General features: G+C 48.0%; 1 protein-coding gene across 1 annotated transcript in view; it reads right to left on the minus strand.

Moving 5' to 3' along the window:
• The window catches only part of RHOJ (ras homolog family member J), a 75911-nt gene extending 74295 nt beyond the window's left edge, over positions 1 to 1616 (minus strand). The window contains exon 1 of the mRNA XM_073570932.1: positions 1069 to 1616. Coding sequence (XP_073427033.1) covers positions 1069 to 1225 — 157 coding nt within the window. The 5' untranslated portion in view covers positions 1226 to 1616. The remainder of the gene's footprint in view (positions 1 to 1068) is intronic.
• Between the last annotated feature and the right edge of the window lie 18597 nt (positions 1617 to 20213).

The raw sequence follows: 20213 nt of genomic DNA on the forward strand, positions 1-20213 counted from the left end.
GATGTCAGATAAAAAAACCCCCTGACATCTTCACAAGACCACCACCGCACCACGTCTATTAACTTGATCCATTTACTTTTTTTTCTTAAATTGTTTAAATAAAAGTAGCCAAGAGAAGATGACAAGGGATGAAGTGGTATAAATGGTTGGCAGTAGTCACACTGATTGGACCCCCACTGATAAGACATTGATGACCTATGACAGTAAAATGGCAGCTCCAGTCCAAAATCTCCAACAGGGCTCCCAACTATCACAGGTCTTTAACAGTCTTAGTCATTTGAACTCCTAGGCCACTGTTTCCTTCCCCATCTCCATTCCTTGAGATCCACCAACAGGTCTTGTTTTTAGGATTTCCTTAGTATTGCCCAGGTTGTGGAACTCTGCAGGTGATGCAATTATCACCTGGGCAATACTAAGGAAACCCTGAAAACATGACCTGTTGGTGGATCTCAAGGAATGGAGACGGGGAAGGAAACAGTGGCCTAGGAGTTCAAAAGACTAAAATACTGGGGAACATGGTCTTAGACTTTGGGTCCAGGTGTAACTGCACCCATTAGAGTTAACTACGTGATGGCGGCAATATTGATCCTGAGAAATCCTACAAGAAACTTTCAATCACCTATCCACAAGTTGTAGGACAAATACAGTATAGGATCAGTGAGGGCTTTCAGAATCACTAGATCAGGAGACCCGAGTTTCTCTTTTTGGAAAGCATTGAATGGAGTGGCAAAATCAACTGTGTGACTACAACTCCATTCAAACTTCTCTGAATTTGGACTTCCAGTGATTGATCCAAGATTCTCAGTAATCATATGGATGGATGATAACCTTTTCATGAACTGACCCCTTCCAGTCATGAGGCATAATAGTCATTCATACCAGTAGGGCAAATGGGCATGTTGCCAAATGAGTTATTAAAAAAACACGATGATCTGCGCCATGCAATGAAAATTGGCCATAAAGTTTACAAATATGATTATTGAGCAGGTAAGATACCCACATTCTCTTAAATTATCTCATGTCGAAGAGAAGGAGATGATTACGAAGGATAAGAGCGCGCTCCCTTACCTGCATAGTGGTCAAACACCGTTGGCACATACTGCTCAGGGAACGCATCATTGGCATAACTCATCACCAGACAAGTTTTTCCAACCGCACCATCGCCAACCACCACACACTTCAGCATCCTCTTCCCACTGCTGTCATTTTCGGCTCTTTTATCCATGTCCGGATGCTGCGAAACTCCTTTCAGAGCAAAATAGAAACAATTCTTTGATCCAAAATCTTTTTTTCTTAGTTTCTCCCAAGAGGCTTGAACTCATAATGCACCCAACATTCTGCTCCAATGTCTTCCAATGATCATACTTGTAGGCTCGGTATTTTGCATGCAAGTGTTTATGCTACTCATTGCTACAATTCACAGACTTCCCTGACTTTCCCTCATCCTGACACACACAGCTCAGTGTTTGTGCATCACAGGAGGGGGAATTAGGCGTGTGGACGTCACTTGTCCCTCCAGTAGGCTGACCACAGAAATCAGAGCTTGCTGCTAATCCTCTCCCAGCCTCCACTGTTTCCAGTATCTAATATGGAAGGGAGGGCTGGAGGATGGAGATTTTTTTTTCAGAATCTTTCTTTTTGGGCTTACTCGGTGTCAGGAAATCATGAGTTTCCTGCCGAATTCCATATTAGGATCAATGGGCTGGAGAACAGTGAGGAACAATGGGAGCTCTGTGTGTGTTTGAACTGTACAGGAACTTTGCCAGCGCTGTGAGTTACAATAACACTAGAGGTCCCACTGCAGACTCTGGAGCGAAACTTCCTCCTTCTCCTCCTGGCTGGAGAGACTTAGATGATGTCACTACAGTGCTGTAATCAAACTACTACACCAACAAGCACAGCAGGAAAGAAGAATCAGATCTTATTAACCGCTTCGCTTCCAGCCATCAATGCCAATATAACTACCCCCCAATTAGGAGGAACTTTACCCATCACAGTGTCTTCCTCAAGGCTGTCAGTCACAACATGCTGTCTGTGTCGCGACACATTAGATGCCGTCTCCAGACTTCTTGGACATCTGTTTATCTCCGGAGACAATACAACCGCCACTCCAAAATTGGAGATGCTGGATCGATATTTCAAATTTTCTGGGGCTCCCATAGACCCAAAAGCCATTGATGTCATTGGGTTCGGCTGACATTTCTCTAATGGGTATGGGGGGCTGGGTTGAGGCAATGATTGTAAATTCGGGCTTCGCTTCCAGGCATCAATGCCTATATAACTACCCCAATTTTTGAACAACTTTACCCATCAGAGAGGTCTTCATCTTTTGACTCTCAAGGCCGCTTTTAACAACACATTAAATAGCTGTTGGCCGTCTGTCAGCCATCTCACCCGGCTGTCCCATACACAAGAGCACTTGTTTGGCCAAATTGCTCTTGTGTTCTCTATATCTGTCAGTGGCTTACCTCTGGGATACAGTACAATCGGCAATACAACATCAGGGCTGCCATATACATCATAGAGTCAGCTAAACCCAGTGGCGTAACTACAAAGTTATGGGGCCCGGTGAGAACTTTCAAATGGGGACCCCCCATGCCAAAATATTTTCCACCCAAATTTAAATTTTCCCTATTCGTTTCGCACACAATAGTTTTGTTGCAATGTTGTATAGTCTGACCTAATACTGTCTTGTAATCGCTGAGAAAAATGATTTTATAACTCACATGTTCCTATGCTAATTATGGTGATGTCTTCGGAAGTGCAGACACTCTGGGTGTTCATTTCCTCCCTTGCTCCAATTCCAAGCGCACTCCCGAAGTTTGAAATCTGTGTGCTGTTTGCACCTGGTATGACACTGCAGCGCATCATTTCCAATCCTGTGCAGTGTGGGGGTGTATTGGGTGTACTGGGCGGCTCCGGAGCATGCGCACTGCACATTCTGAATCTGGCGAGTACACCCAATACTCCCAAACAATGCACAGGGCCGGAAATGACGCGGACGCATGTCATAGCAGGAAGAAACCGCACACAGATTTCAAACACCGGGAGTGCGCTTAGAATTGGAGCGAGGGAGGACATGAACGCCCAGAGCTGGGTGCAGAGATGTATCTAGGTTTTCTAGCACCTTGGGCAAGAATTCAGCTTGGCGCCATCCCCCCCAAGCACACATGTGATTTGCACACTTAGTCATGTACTGACGAGCTGCTCTCCCTAATGCTCTCAATGATCAGTGAAAAACTGAGAAGAGAAGCTCGTTGTCACAGGACCATAAGAATGAAAATCGCATATGAGTGAAGTGTCCATGTGATGACTATTGGAACCTGCAGAGCTGAATCCTGACATTGCAGCTTCTTAATTCTCACAACAAATGCACTGCACACTTTTAGGATTCTCACTTTCGATGGACAGTCATGTCAGCACAAGTATGTGATTTATATACTTCTGGCCACATTCTGATTAGACGTGCCCGGCCTCGCTCAATTCATTTTCACTGAGTGAGGCCATACATGTCTAGTCAGCATGTGACCGCATGTATGTAAATTACCGGCACGAGAGAATCCTGACAGCGTTCAGTGAGCACTGTGAGAATTCAGAAGTCTGCAGTCACTTAGAATGACTGCAAACGCATCATAAACCTGGACAACCCCTTTAATGCTCCTAACATAAATAAAAACATGAGAATTAGTCAGTATCACAAATAATATTTACATCCAGGTACCTTATAGATGTCATTGTCTCTGGAATCGTTCTACTTCTTTCCTTCATCTCCCAACGATGAGTTTTCTCATCCACATCTCGTCTCTGCAGACTTCCATCTTCACCGCTCTTTTGCAGAAAATCTCCACATGATGCCATTAAAGATAGTAGTGTCATTATAATACTCCTGAATAAAAAATTGCCCCTCACAGTACTGTCTGCACAAAATATGACCCCTACACTGTCCCTTTTATGGTACATGCTCTTTACACTGACCTCTCCTTTCCATACTGGCCCCCTCTACACACTGTCCTCTCACACTGTGTCCTCCCTATAGGGCCCAGTTTCTATACTGTACTCTGTCATCACAGTCCCCCTCCTAGGTATAATGTCCCCTCCTGGCTGTACCCTTACACTGTCTCCCCATGCTACACCCCCACTATTCAGTTTCTATTCTTTGCCTACTCTCTCACTTACTGTCTCCTCACACTATTCCCCTCCCTCCTTATACTGTCTCTTCTCACATGCCCCCCTCTTCACCATACTGTCTCCTCATATATTTACCCCTTCACTTTCTATACTGCCTGATCACACAAGCCCCTCACACATACCTCCACTGTGTCTGCACACATTCTATCACCCTCACTCTCCGTACTCTGTCGACATACATTTTTCATATCGCTACTAATACAGTGTCCGCATACATTCCCCGTTTGCTCCCCATACTGTCTGCACCCATCCCCACTCACCATACTGTGTCGGCACCCATCCCCCCCATACTGTTTCCTAATACATGCCCCACATTCCCCCATACTGTTTCCTCATACATGCCCCCCATTTCCCAGTACTGTTTCCTCATACATACCCCATACTGTTTCCTCGTACATTTGTAACAAGGAGGCATGGGGGGGTAGTTATGGCCGAGTTATGAGTAAAGGCATAGTCCACAGACAAAGTCCACTGAGCAAACGGTCAGCGAGCACCCCTGGCAGTTGTACATAAATAGGACTGACACAGCTTCTTTCAACGTGTTACCCTCCGGCCACATTACTCCAGGCAAGTAAAGTCCAAGAACAAAGCTGCAGTCCAACAGGGAATAACTTTTAATAAACATTGATGAAGAAGAAAAGAATACAACACTGACTTCCTGTTCTCTCCCTGACACTATCCACGGCCGTACCCACAACAGCCATAGTAGTTGAAGTTACGCAGTAATCCACTCGCTGGAATCTGGATGCTTATAGTCCCTTCAGCTGGAGCCCTTCCCTTCTGAGGTCCTGGGGCCCGTGTTGTGGTCCTTAAGTCCTCTTGAGTCCGGGGCAGCAGATCTTCTCCCCACTGGGAGTCTGGCAATGCCCCGGCTGCTACTACACATTTGCTTAGGGCTAAGGTGCCTGCTACTGGCCCAGCCCCTAACTTAACCCCTAACTGTCCCTAGCTTAACAGTAGTAATTAAAGGGGAACTCCCCACAATACACAATACAGTATATAGTAAACAGGTACAACATATGACGGTACATTGGGGATTCACACATTGCGAACAGCATAGGAATACATAACAAATATTACATTAGCACACTAGACATAAACAATACAGTATATGCACACATCAGAAACAGGACAGTGCACATAGGAGAGAGGAGAGCAGACGGGTGGGGGGTTCCTGTCACTGCCTTACACATGCCATCCATTCCCCCATACTGTTTCCTCGTATATGCCCCCCATTCCCCCATACTGTTTCATCATACATGCCCCCCATTCTCCTCTACTGTTTCCTCATACATGCCCCCATTCCCCTGTACTGTTTCCTCATACATGCCCTGCATCTCCCCCTTTGCTTCTCATTTTGTGTCCTCAAATCCCCCCCACATTAAATCCCCCATCCCCACTCTAAATCTCCCCACACACATTAAATCCCCCATCCCCACTCCAAATCTCCCCCACACATTAAACACCCCATCCCCCTCCAAATGTTCCCACCCACACTAAGCACCTCCATCCCCCTCCAAATCTCCACATACACATAAATCCCCCCATTCGCACTTTACTGTTTCCTCATACATGCCCTGCATCTCCCTCTTTGCTTTTCATTTTGTGCCCTCAAATCCCCCCCACACAATAAAATCCCCCATCCCCACTCCAAATCTCCCCACACACATTAAATCCCCCATCCCCCTCAAACCCCCCCCACACATTAAATCCCCCATCCCCACTCCAAATTTCCCCACACACATTAAATCCCCCATCCCCCTCCAAATCTCCCCACACACAATAAATCCCCCCATCCCCCTCCAAATCTTCCCACCCACATTAAGATCCTCCCATCCCCTCCAAATCTCTACACACACATAATAAATCCCCCCATTCCCACTCCAAAGCCCCCCCAAATCTCCATCCACACATTAAATCCCCCCATGAACTTAATCTTCAGTGTCTTCCGCTCCACTGGAGCACTTACCACCCATATGCCTCTCTGCAGCGCCGGCCAGAGACGTCAGCAGCATGATCACATGACATGATCACACTGCTGGCGTCGCTCTGACCTGGCGGTCATAGCTTCAATTGTACTTGCGTCTGTAACATACGAGTACAATTGATACCTGGGAGTCAGCACGCTGCAACTTCTCTGTGCTGGCTGTCAGTTTGACAGCTGGCACAGAGAACATCCGACTCCCAGTCCGGGGAGCGGCAGAATGCAGCCGCAGGGGGAGACACTGCGGACCGCCGCATTAGGTGGCCTGACTGCGCCCCATTGCCGGCTGCGCCCGCGGCACATGCCCTGGCTGCCACCCCCTAGATATGCCGCTGGCTGGGCAGGCCCCTTAGCACTCCAGACCCCGTCACAGCTGCACCCCTGCAACCTCGGTAGTTACGCCCCTGGCTAAACCCATGGATATCAATGAGTTCAGCTGAAATTATTCTCATGTGTAAGAGGGGGATGGGTTCAGAGGCAGATATTGGCCCAGCATGGCTTAATCTGCTTGTCCACATCACAAATTGCGAATATGATCCACAGCAGAAATTATTATATTTTTTTTTTGGAGTGTATGCTACTTATTTCCATGGTGCATTTTTTCCACAGCCCAGGCAAAACTCTACAATGAAATTTTTACTTATGGCGCAGTCAGACGACTGTAGAAATCATACTGAGGTCGGATTGCAGTGTACGGACTGGCCGGCGGCTCTCCCGACCCAAACGTGACAGCTGCACAGAAATATATGCAACTGTCACACTTAGTTCAGGAGACCCGCCGGCCAGTCTGTGCATTGCATTCTGATCTCTGTTCGATTTTTATGGCCATCTGACTGCAGCCTTTGAATGTGATTGTGACTGCAGTAACCTATTTAAATGTATGGGGTGCAAGTTGTCAAATTTGAACTGAGAGATCAGGTTCTAGTCCGATATGGTGGGAACAGTGTCCTAAAGTACATCAGCTGGAGTGCAGGCTATAGATGGTAAAAAAAACAGTCCAAGTTGTAGTTGGCTTTTCTTTTACTCAGGGCAAAAGCCTAATTTAGATCTTGTCCAACACCCAAGTATCCCCAGCCAGTGGTTTGTTAGCCAAAGCGAACCATAACTTTTCCCTTAATGACTGGCAGAGGCCTGGAAAACTTCTTTAGAGAGCCTTGAGATTAGCCCTCATTTATTTTATGATATTTATTGACGTTTACAGATAATCTTTCCCTCTTGCTGGTTTAGATATCCATACTTTTGGATCACCCTTGGTGTAGTGGAAATCAGCATTGGATGCACTGACTGATCATGCAATAGAGCCATTTCACACCACCATACAGCAGACATGTCTTCTCCTCTGTATTACAGCTTCAAGTCTGCACCCAACTACCAATCTCATGGTCTAAGGCTGGGTTTCCATATTCAACGACCATCCAGATCACATCAGCTTCCTTGTGCCTCAACTGATGACAAAACAGATGTCAAAATGGCACCAGTTCTCATTAATCATTTTCGCTTGTTTCTACTGCAAAACTGAGTGAGAAAAATACAACATGTAGTTTCAGCTCCTTGAATGGTCCAGAGCAACAATCGATGCACCAGATGGATGTGAAAAATCCCATAGCAAATCTATGGAATCTGTTCTCGCATCAGCTTCACTCCAACATTTCACTGCCATACTGGAGGGAAAAAAATTACATGTGTCTATAGACCATATTATGAGGGTCTTGTGGCGTGGCTAAGGGTCGTATAGTCGATGGGAGGTATGTGTCTCAGAGATGGCTTGTCTCTGTAATGAAATCCCAGAGTGTTTCTTTAGTACACATAAGCCCTAATGGATATCATTATATTTCTAATGTTTTGCAAGGACCTGTGGTGAGGTCAGAATCACATGACTAGTCAGCTGCTGGGTTCGTGGGTGTGGCTATACCTTTATGATGAAAAAACAAAAAAACTGAACTGAAGTAGAATTGAATGACATGCATGATGTAAAAGCATGTTCACATTGGCCATAAAAGCAAGCAAAACCAAAGGAAAAAAAAAAAAGGAAAATGATGTAGACTACTTCTGACACAGAGAGCTGTATGTGGGGAGGGATAAGCCTCCTGTGTGTGCTGGGGCTCCAGGACCGAGCCTGAAGTAATGGTCATTTGTGCTTTCTTTTGCCTGAGCTAAAGGCTATTTCTTTTGTTTTGTGCTGCTTTATGGGTTATGCCACAATAAACCCTATGAACTTTAAAAGGAACGTGCCTCCTGATTGTCTCCCGTTGCACCTGAGCGAGTACAATCCCTACAATTGGTGCTAGACATGCAGGCAGCGTTCCCAGCAGAGCCTTAAGACTGTTACTGCATGTCCTGGGTCAAGTTTGCAGCAAGCCAGCAAGCATTGCCTGGAAAAATGGAGGACCTGCTGAAACACCTGGTCCAGTCCCAGGCACAGCAACAGGAGACCAACAGGTTGCTGTTACAGCAGATCCAGCAGGAGCAACGGCAATGACAGCAGATCCATCTTCTGGCAACCGCCATCCAGGAGGGCAGGACGAGCACCCCAACCCCAGGTCTGGCTGATGACACCCACGTCAGGAAGGCGGTAAGACGCGCATTGCAGAAAATGACCCCTGAGGATGATGTTGAGGCCTTCCTGACAGTGTTTGAGAGGGTGGCTGAGGGAAAAACTTCAGCGAGAGCAGTGGGCAGAGGTACTGGCCCCATACCTGACGGGGGAGCCCCAGAAGGCGTACTATGACTTAGCTTTGCAAGACGCCAAGGAGTATCCCAAACAAAAGCCGAGATTCTCGCACGTTTGGGGATGACAATGACTGTCAGGGCACAGCAAGTTCACCACTGGGCCTATCACCGGGACAAACCACCTTGCTCCCAAATGTTCGACCTGTTGCACCTGGTCCAGAAATGGCTACAGCCAGAGTCTTCTACTACTGCACAGATGGTAGAGTGGGTGGTGATGGATCGGTTTGTGCATTCCCTGCCGAGACCCCTACAGACTTGGGTTTCCCAGGGTGATCCCCAGAATGCCAATGAACTGGTTGGACTGGTCGAGAGATACCAGGGGATGGAAGGCTCCTTGGGGAAGCAGCCCATTCCGTATTGGGGGTTCCAGCAGGGGCGGAGTCCCAAAAAGGGGTGGGGTGTCCAAGGTCAAAAGGGGCGGGGGAGGCGGTGCCCAAGGTCCCCACGGGTGATATTATTTGCTGGAAGTGCCACTGGCCTGGACATATAGCTGCCCGTTGTCCCCAGACCACCAAGCAGATGGACTGCAGCATGGGACGCCGTAGTTCATACTGTGCATATCCAGCCTGCAGTGTGAACTCTCCACCTAACGAGGGGCCACCAAGCGTGTCCCGTGAAGGTGAACGTTCGAGCAGTAATGGCGCTGCTAGACTCCGGGAGCTTGGTGACCCTTGAACGGGCCACTGTTCCTCTCAACCTACTCCTGGGTAAAAAGGTCGGCGTTCGGTGCATACATGGTGATGCAAAAGACTACCCTATGGCCAGGGTGAATATTGAAACGGCGCATGGCACCGAGTCCCATGAAGTTGGCGTTGTTCGGGACTTGTTGCATCCTATAATTATAGGCCGGGATTTCTGTCTATTTTGGGAGCTGTTGGGTAAGGGTTCTGAGATTGCTAGCAAGAGCAGGGAACCAATGAACCCTAATAAGTTATCGCCACCACCAGAGGCAGACGGGTTCCCTTTTTGTGTCCTTGTGGGGGATGAGGAGGAAGTGTCCCTTGTATCTGACATTCCGGAGTTGGGGTTGGCCGGTGAGAATTTTGGGACTGCCCAACAAAGGGACCCAACGCTGAGGGAAGACTTCAACAATGTCACCGTCATTAATGGGGTTGCACAAGAGCCAGGAGCAGACACAAGGTTTCCCTATTTTATGATGAGTGGGGAGTTGTTATACCGGGTCATGAAAATAAGGGAGGAGTTGGTAGAGCAGTTAATAGTACCAGGCCCCTATACTGTAGACGGAAAGTGTTGGACATGGCCCATTCATACATCTTGGGGGGACACCTGGGGGTGGAAAAAACGCAGGAACGGGTTGTGCAGAGGTTCTATTGGCCTGGGTATCACCAGGAAATAGTAAACTATTGCAGGTCCTGCCCTGCATGTCCTTTAACTGCCCCATCTCATTTCCGGAACCCCCTTGTGCCATTGCCCATTACTGAGGTGCCATTTGAGAGAATTGCCATGGACTTGGTCGGTCCCTTAGATAAATCAGCCCGGGGCCATCAGTATATATTAGTCATCCTGGACTATGCCACACACTATCCTGAGGCAATTCCCCTGAGATATTCCTCCACGAAGAGAATAGCCCGCGAGTTGGTCCATGTGTTTTCCCGGACGGGTTTGCAGAAGGAGATCCTGACCGACCAGGGGACACCTTTTATGAGCAAGGTGATGAGGGAGTTGTGCAAGGTTCTGCAAATCTCCCAGTTGAGGATTTCAGTGTACCATACGCAGTCAGATGGCCTTGTTGAGAGGTTTAACAAGACACTGAAGAGCATGCTAAGAAAAGCCATAGAGAAAGATGGTAGAGACTGGAATTGTCTCTTACCGTATTTGCTGTTTTCTATCCATGAAGTTCCCCAGGACTCCACAGGGTTCTCGCCCTTCGAGCTTCTGTACGGCTGACATCGGCGAGGTCTCCTAGATATAGCCAAGGAAACCTGGGAAGCCAAAGTCACGCCCCACAGAAGCGTCATTGAGCATGTGGCACTGATGCAGCAGAAGGTTGCCAAGGTGATGCCCATTGTTAAAGAACATCTCCGCCAGGCACAAGAGGCTCAGGCCAGGGTCTACAACCGGTCAGCAAGAGTGAGGCAGGTCAATCCGGGAGACAGAGTTCTCATGCTAATTCCGACGGTGAAGAGTAAGTTCTTGGCCAAGTGGCAAGGGCCATATGAGGTGGTGGAGAAGCTTGGTGAGGTAAATTATAAAATTCACTAACCTGGTAGATGGAAACCATACCAGGTTTACCATGTCAACCTCATCAAACCGTGGCAAGATAGAGAGCCAGTGGTAACTCTGTGCTTGCTGGGCAACCTAGAAGGTGAGGTTGGAGCGGTTACCATAGTGGAGACGCTATCAAAGGCCCAGAAAAAGCAGTGCTGGGAGTTACTCCAGAAAACAGGGACCTGTTTTCAGAGTTGCCGGAGTTCACGAAGGTTGTGGAGCACAAAATTCTGACCGAGCCACATGTGCGGGTGAACATGAAGCCTTATCGAATTCCCGAGGCCCGTCGAGAAGTAATCTCCAAGGAGGTGCAGCGTATGTTGAAGCTCGGGGTCATTGAGGAATCCAAGAGCGGCTGGTCGAGCCCGATTGTCTTGGTCCCAAAACCTGATGGTGAATGGAGGTTCTGCAATGACTACCGGAAGCTGAATGAGATGTCATGATCACGTGTGTCTGGACGCAGATGTTTCCGCATGGCGAACCCATGTGACACACGTGACCCTGGATACACCGCCTCCAGTGGGGCGAATTTAAATAATAAAACGTGCAGGTGGATACGCCGCCTCCACCTGGCGAATTTAGGTATTACTCGTTATACATACAATAATCAAATAATAAAGGGGGAACCTGGGAAACTTTAACAATGGTGGGCCCTGCAATAGGGAAAAGGGAATTGGAGACCTCCTGAGCTCCCCTGAGCCAGTGTCCCTGCACTCCTAACGTTCCCTATGCCGGTTTCGCACCGGGCGCCGCACGCGTACCTCAACGCCCTTGCTCACCCTGACCCTAAACCCTCACTAGGGAATGGGTCGGTGCGGAGACTAATCCCACCACTGCACTAATAACACACATGAGGAAAGAGACAATACAGGGGAAACACCACTTAGCTTTGCTCTGTTGCATGCGCTCCTAGCAACAGAGCCCTCCACCTGAGTGCATCTTCTCCTCCACCTGGATCCATCACCATAACAGGATCCTTCACCTTAGTGCAGCCTTGGAGCAGAATCCAACACCAGTTGCAGCTGCTTAGAACCAGAGTCCCAAGGATGAGTTCAGCTGCTGACACGAAGTCGAGCATGCTTGAATCCAGCTCAGCGGCCAAGTCCCACATGGTGAGTGCCACTCTCCATAGTCGCCACTCCACCAGCCCATGCAGACACTTCCCGCTGACACCATCACTGCGACTCCACCACGCCATGCCAGCCCTTCGTCCAGACACCATAGCTGCAACACGTCCCCCCTGGCTAAGCTGCGCAGGACTCCTCACCAGCTCCATCCTTCATCCAGGCTCTCCCAAAACAGAGTGAACACAACTCACAATATCACAGGCAGTGATTGCACACCTCTAGCACACCTTTATAGGGTGTCACCCCTAATACCTAATTAAGTGCACAAAAACCCAAAGTGCAATACCAAAACCACCACCGGGGACAGTCAAGACACCTTGGAACTTTCCAAAGTAAAAAAAAGTTCACCCAGTGATTTAAAACTGTCAGATCACTTCAGATCATGACACTACCCCCTCCTTAATGAGGGGCCTCTGGACCCTCAAGACCACCCCTCATTAGGGAAACACCTACAGCGGGGATGCCCAGACCCTGAGTTCACCCCACCATTACCTGACACTTCAGGTTTATGACAAACGCACCGCTGGTATTGGCAATACATGTTCATTTTGGAGGCACCACTCATCTCCACAGCGCCGACCTGGGGAACGAGATTATGTATGTGTATGTATGCTAAGAGCTGATCAGACTCCACAACACATTTCCAAGATGTTTTTTGGTGGGACCCATACATGCTCGTTCACACACAGGTCCGGACCTGAACGTTTATTCCACACATACATTTGTCATTTTTTTGGTGAACTCACTCTGGACTTGACAACAAAGGCGTCCCCCTGTGTCACCACACTCACACCCCCACTATTCACCAAGGGATCACCACCCTCCAACCCTCTTCACCATGAGGTCTGCGCCCCCCAGGGTTGGTTTAATGGCGAGGGTTGAGATTTGTCCCTACTCCCCCGCAGCACACCAGCTGCTCACACCAGGAGGAGAAGGAACGCATATGGAGGAAATATACACTCACTGGCCGCCTCCACACGGCCAGGAGGGGCGGCCTCCACGGTGGTATTTGAAGATTCGGCGCAAACCCCGTGGACTCTACATCAGTCTGCTCATCACTGGAACGCACCCCTTCACCTCGGGGAACACCAAGCAGCTCCGTGGGGCACCATTCCTCCCACCTGCCTGGGTACGCCCACGTGCACGAGCAAGTCCCGCTCCCCAGCAGCGACTCCAGGGGCTTTTGCCAGACCCGCAATTTGCCAAAGCCGCCATTTTTTTTTTCTCTGGTTATCCGAGCAGAGGCCCCAGACCGCGACAACCGCCGCTGCAGCGGCTCCAAACACCTTGCCGCTCCCCACTCACCCCAGTGAGGCCCGGCAGCAACAACTCAGCGGTCTCCACACGGCCAAAGCGCACCAGAAAAAAAAACTGTATGGCCTGTGATAATGTCATGGTCACGTGTGTCAGGACGCAGATGATGCCGCAAGGCGAACCCATAACACACGTGACCCTGGATACACCGCCTCCAGTGGGGCGCATTTAAATAATAAAAACGTGCAGGTGGATACGCCGCCTCCACCTGGCGAATTTAGGTATTACACGTTATACATACAATATCTGGAAACACCGCCTCCAGTAAGGCGCATTTAAATAATAAAGGGGGGAACCTGGGTAACTTTAACAATGGTGGGCCCTGCAATAGGGAAAAGGGAATTGGAGACCTCCTGAGCTCCCCTGAGCCAGTGTCCCTGCACTCCTAACGTTCCCTATGCCGGTTTCGCACCGGGCGCCGCACACGTACCTCAACGCCCTTGCTCACCCTGACCCTAAACCCTCACTAGGGAATGGGTCGGTGCGAAGACTAATCCCACCACTGCACTAATAACACACATGAGGAAAGAGACAATACAGGGGAAACACCACTTAGCTTTGCTCTGTTGCGTGCGCTCCTAGCAACAGAGCCCTCCACCTGAGTGCATCTTCTCCTCCACCTGGATCCATCACCATAACAGGATCCTTCACCTTAGTGCAGCCTTGGAGCAGAGTCCAACACCAGTTGCAGCTGCTTAGAACCAGAGTCCCAAGGATGAGTTCAGCTGCTGACACGAAGTCGAGCATGCTTGAGTCCAGCTCAGCGGCCAAGTCCCACATGGTGAGTGCCACTCTCCATAGTCGCCACTCCACCAGCCCATGCAGACACTTCCCGCTGACACCATCACTGCGACTCCACCACGCCATGCCAGCCCTTCATCCAGACACCATAGCTGCAACACGTCCCCCCTGGCTAAGCTGCGCAGGACTCATCACCAGCTCCATCCAGGCTCTCCCAAAACAGAGTGAACACAACTCACAATATCACAGGCAGTGATTGCACACCTCTAGCACACCTTTATAGGGTGTCACCCCTAATACCTAATTAAGTGCACAAAAACCCAAAGTGCAATACCAAAACCACCACCGGGGACAGTCAAGACACCTTGGAACTTTCCAAAGTAAAAAAAAGTTCACCCAGTGATTTAAAACTGTCAGATCACTTCAGATCATGACAGAGGTCTCCAAGTTTGACGCATATCCCATGCCACGCGTAGATGAGCTCATCGAGAGACTTGGACCTGCCAGGTACATAACCACCAAGGAGAAGACTGCATTTTCTACACCAGATGGGTGCTTCCAGTATGTCCGGATGCCGTTTGGCCTGCAGGGAGCTCCGGCGACCTTCCAGAGGGCTATGGATAGAATCCTTATGCCTCAAAAGCTATACGCTGCCACGTACCTGGATGATATCGTCATCTTTACCCCGGACTGGGAGACTCACCTGGAAAAGGTCCAAGCAGTGTTTGATACTCTAAGGGAGGCGGGGTTTACGATAAACCCAAAAAAGTGTGCCTTGGGTAAAGGAGAAGCCAAGTACCTGAGATATGTAGTGGGGCGTGGCGAGATCAAACCCCAAATCAATAAAGTGGAGGCAATTCAAACATAGCCGATACCTCTGTCCAAAACGCAGGTTTGAGTCTTCATGGATTGTGGGATATTACAGTAGGTTCATCCCAAACTTCACCATGATGGCTGCGCCTCTAACTGATCTGCTTAAGGGGACAAAATCTGTAATGGTCAAATGGTGCAAAGAGGCAGAGTCAGCCTTCCAAGAAATGAAAGGGGCTCTAGGTAAGCAACCCGTTCTGGTGGCCCCAGACTTTAAAAAAGAGTGTATCCTTCAGACAGATGCCTCAGATGTCGGGGTAGGTGCAGTCCTCACCCAGGAGATACATAGGGAGGAGCATCCTGTCCTCTACCTGAGTAGGAAGCTATCTTCATGCGAAAAGAATTACTCAGTCGTAGAGAAGAAGTGTTTGGTCATAAAGTGGGCAGTGGATACGTTACGGTACTATCTGGTGGGATGTAAGTTTAGATTAATATCCGACCATGCCTCACTCAGATGGATGAGGGAAACAAAGGGTAAGAATGCTAGGGTCACCCGCTGGTTCTTAGCCCTGCAAGACTTCAGCTTCCATGTAGAACATAGGGCCGGGAAGCTACATGGTAATGCCGATGTCCTCTCAAGAATCCCTTGTCTAGTAGGGGAAAGTGCCAAGCCCCATGGCTTTAGGCAGAGGGGGAGGTATGTGGCGTGGCTAAGGGTCGTATAGTCGATGGGAGGTATGTGTCTCAGAGATGGCTTGTCTCTGTAATGTAAGCCCAGAGTGTTTCTTTAGTACACATAAGCCCTAATGGATATTATTATATTTCTAATGTTTTGCAAGGACCTGTGGTGAGGTCACAATCACATGACTAGTCAGCTGCTGGGTTCGTGGGTGTAGCTATACCTGTATGATGTAGACTACTCCTGAAACAGAGAGCTGTATGTGGGGAGGGATAAGCCTCCTGTGTGTGCTGGGGCTCCAGGACCGAGCCTGAAGTAATGGACATTTGTGCTTTCTTTTGCCTGAGCTAAAGGCTATTTCTTTTGTTTTGTGCTGCTTTATGGGTTATGCCGCAATAAACCCTATGAACTTTAAAAGGAACGTACCTCCTGAGTGTCTCCCGTTGCACCTGAGTACAATCCCTACAGTCTATAGGCCATATGTGAGGAACGAATTAGTAATATATCACTGAGCCACAACCATGTTAAAATGTAACTTTTAATAAACACTCAATAAAACGTAAACATACAGAAAACAATCAAGGTTGCATAAAAGCAAGTGGTATAGTAAATACAACCACTAAGATACTGGAAAAATTATAAAATTAGTAGGATACTAATACTGTCTCTAAGGGCCCCGTCACACATAGCGACGCACCAGCGATCCCGACAATGATATTACCTTGTCAGGATCGCTGGTGTGTCGCTATATGATTGCTGGTGAGCTGCCAAACAGGCAGCTTCACCAGCGATCAGCACCATCGACACATGGGTAACAAGCGACGCACGGCGCTTAGTTACCCACTGTGTACCTTAGTTACCAGCGCGCTGGTGCAGGGAGCTGGTAACCAAGGTACACATCGGGTTTCTAAGCGGCGCGCGGCACTTAGAAACCCGATGTGTACCTTGGTTACCAGCTCCCTGCACCAGCGCGCTGGTAACTGAGGTTAGAAACCAAATGTTTACCTTAGTTACCAGCGGCAGCTCGCTGATCGCTGGTCTCCCGCCTGTCATGCAGCGATGCGTGCTGGCCAGCGGGAGACCAGCGATCAAAAAAATGTCCTGGCCATTCTAGGACGATGAGCGATACCCGGCAGGGGGGCCGGTCGCTGAGAAGTGTCACACACAGCGATCTCGCTGGTGAGATTGCTGTTGCGTCACAAAACTTGTGACTCAGCAGCGATCTCGCTAGCGAGATCGCTATGTGTGACGGGGGCTTAAAGCTGCATTTAGACAGGGAGGTTTTTGCCCACATCGAGTGCAGATTGATGATTTAACAAGTTAATCAGCAATCCTTCACATGGGGATGTCTCAGACATATCTTTTACCAGTTTGAGCATGTTAAACTGGCCACATCATAGAATAATAGCTGCAGAGCTGAATAAAACATTTTTTTTTAATTTTCCATCTCTATTGGAGAGACATTAGCTTTTAAAGTTTATACTCTATTTTTTAATAAGTCACACAAGGCATTCTTCTCTGGGGGCGTGTACTTCTTCCCTTTTATGACATTGGCCAATCATAGGTGTCATGCAGGGGAGAAAAGAACACACCCCAACAGTCAGAAGATCATGCTGTCTCCTGTAAGAAATGTAATGACAGACAGTCTTCCTCTCCTCTGTGATCTATGCAGCTACTTCTGAGTGTCATTACAAATACTTCCAGTAAATATCTCATGGCAGTCAGGGTAGAGGGGTAGTACAGTAACTTAAAAGGGCTCTCTAATAATGTAATAAAATGGCACAAATCACCTAATTTAAAAAGCAGCTGGTCCTAGTCACGTTTCCGGATGGGCTGCAGTCTGAAGAAACATTGCTTCCGAGACCTGTGTCTCAACTGACTGACACGCTGGTAGGCACAGATGTACAATTAAAATGTGGGTAGAAGGGGTCAAATGACAACTGTCACCAAAGATATGGTATGAATCAAGTTACACTTGCTGGCTTTGTGTCTTAAATAAGTTTTTGCTCCCCCTTTCTGTACAATATTGCTCCTGTAGATATACAGGGTATGAGGATGACATTTCTGCTCATTGCCTTCATAATAATTGGAGGTTTTCTAATTAAATTCACACAAGTAAAATCTGCAATTGTAATCTTATAAAAAACTTTACAGATAACAGAAGACAGAAAATGTCACTGGTTTGTAAATGGAGAGTATGGTGTCCTCCATATGACCTATGGGAAATTCCTGATTAAGGTGTGTAGTGGGGTGGTCATCAGTCACACGGAATACACAGGAAAAAAATTCACTCCATATTCTTTTCTGTGTAAATTTCATCTAATAAATTGCAATGCTATCACTTTAATAACTAATTCTATGTAATTTTTGGAGGCAGGTTATTGTCTTCCATCTGGGAGCTCTCACGCCTCAATTGATATCTACAGGGAAGCTGCTATATATACTGTGGTGTAGTAACCACTGAGTCCGCTAGGGGGCGCTGTGTGGATGTCCCAGGAGAAAGGATGAATGGCAGAATACTGAATGGCCGTTATGTATCTCAAAGTGGGTGGCTTTGGGATGGATACTTATGTGTTGATCAGCAGTGATACTGCTGAGGTGTTGTTTCAATGTGTAAGGGAGAAGTCTCCAGGTAACTAGAGAGATGGGCTGGCCTGGTTACCTACAAATCCACCCAGGGGGTGTGTTTAAATCACTATTATAAGGAGTGTGTAAAGGCTTGAAGGACTTGTGATGAGGTCAGAGTCATGTGACCCGGTGGGCGTGGGTATGGACCATATAATGTGGCCAGGGTAGGTCACATGGGGGTGAATGCTGGGTCCTGGTTGGTCCAGTGTGGAAGGTCCTGCTGAGATGGGGCTTCCTGCCTGACAGCACGTGTGGACGCTGTGTTTAATGGCTGCAAGTGCCTGAGAGTTCCCTGGAGGGAATGAATGTCTGCAGTATGGAGAAGCAGCCATGAGAGAACCCTGACTGGGTGAGATATAACTGTGAGGCTGAAAAGCATGAAAAGCCTGTGTATTGGACATTGCTAACAGAGTGAAGCTCTGTCATGGACACAGTGAAGTCATGACACAGGCATAATGCCCACAGTGAAGTCACAACACCAATACAATGCCCACAGTGAAGTCATGACACAGGCATAATGCCCACAGTGAAGTCACAGCACTAGTACAATGCCCACAGTGAAGTAATGACACAGGGATAATGCCCACAGTGAAGTCACATCACTAGTACAATGCCCACAGTGAAGTCATGACAGTCACACAGTTATAGTCCCCACAGTGGAGGAACAGCTCAAGAATATTGCATATTACATTACAATAAACGACAATGCACAAGTACAATGTGTGAATAAGGCCCTCCCCTAGGTCTCCTTGGGATCTACATTACAATTTCATTGCTCCCTTTAACATCATGCAGACATATTCTTACCTTGTGTGGTGGGAGCCCTCTTAATGGACTCCATAACAGTTTGTAGCATAGGTGATCCCTCTTGAGGTTCCCTTATAACAGTAGATCATTGCAGATCAACGAAAATCAAACAGATCAACTCCCTTTTTTTCAGTCACATGTCGTGCTGCAGAAACTTATTGGTTGCTGTCGTTTTAGGAGTAAAAATAAATGCTTTAGACATGTTACACCCATGCGAGGCCCAGAGTATCGGTGGCACAGCTGTTGAACATTGCAGAATTATCAGAACAGATCACTGAGAACAATTTGCAAAGACTAAACAATTGTACAACCCTCTATCTGAAGTCCCTGACTGAGTCACGTAGGCCACGCTTAGGGCCAGGTTACTCCATGCAAACCTCAAGATAGCATTGGGTGAAAATGGAATTATATTAATTTTCCCAGCCACGTCTTATTCTTCCGAGCCCTTCCCTTACCACCAAGGCTTCACACTTAGGCTATGTGCCCACGCTAGCGTTTTTAAACGCTCAGGAATCACATCCCCTTTCCCAGAAAACGCGCTTCTTTTTCCGCGCGATTCTTGCGTGGTTTTTGCCAAAAAGTTGCGCGTTTTTGACGCGTTTTTTGACACGCGTTTTCTGGGAACATTGGGGGAATGCTAAGAATGCTAAAAATGCTCAGCTATGCGGAAATTAATGAGCATGCTGTGTTTTTAGCCGCTAAGCGATTCCTGAGCGGTTAAAAACGCATGCATTGGCACAAAAAGCCAAAAAAGCATGCAAATTAATTTGAAGCATCTTTTAAGCATTTCTGCAGCATCTGAGCCGGCACAAACACTGCGGAAACACTTAAAAAAACGCAACGTGGGCACACAACCTTAAAAGCACTGCTTCTCTGTACCTAGGTCCTGTCTTTTAGATCCTTATATTTCTTTCTTGATGCTTCTAGGGGCAAGCCTACAATATCCCATCTTTCAGAAGCTTATATTTGAACACTG

This window comes from Dendrobates tinctorius, unplaced genomic scaffold (assembly GCF_039654945.1).
Source record: "Dendrobates tinctorius isolate UK_male_01 unplaced genomic scaffold, ASM3965494v1 ptg000006l, whole genome shotgun sequence".
NCBI lineage: Eukaryota > Metazoa > Chordata > Amphibia > Anura > Dendrobatidae > Dendrobates > Dendrobates tinctorius.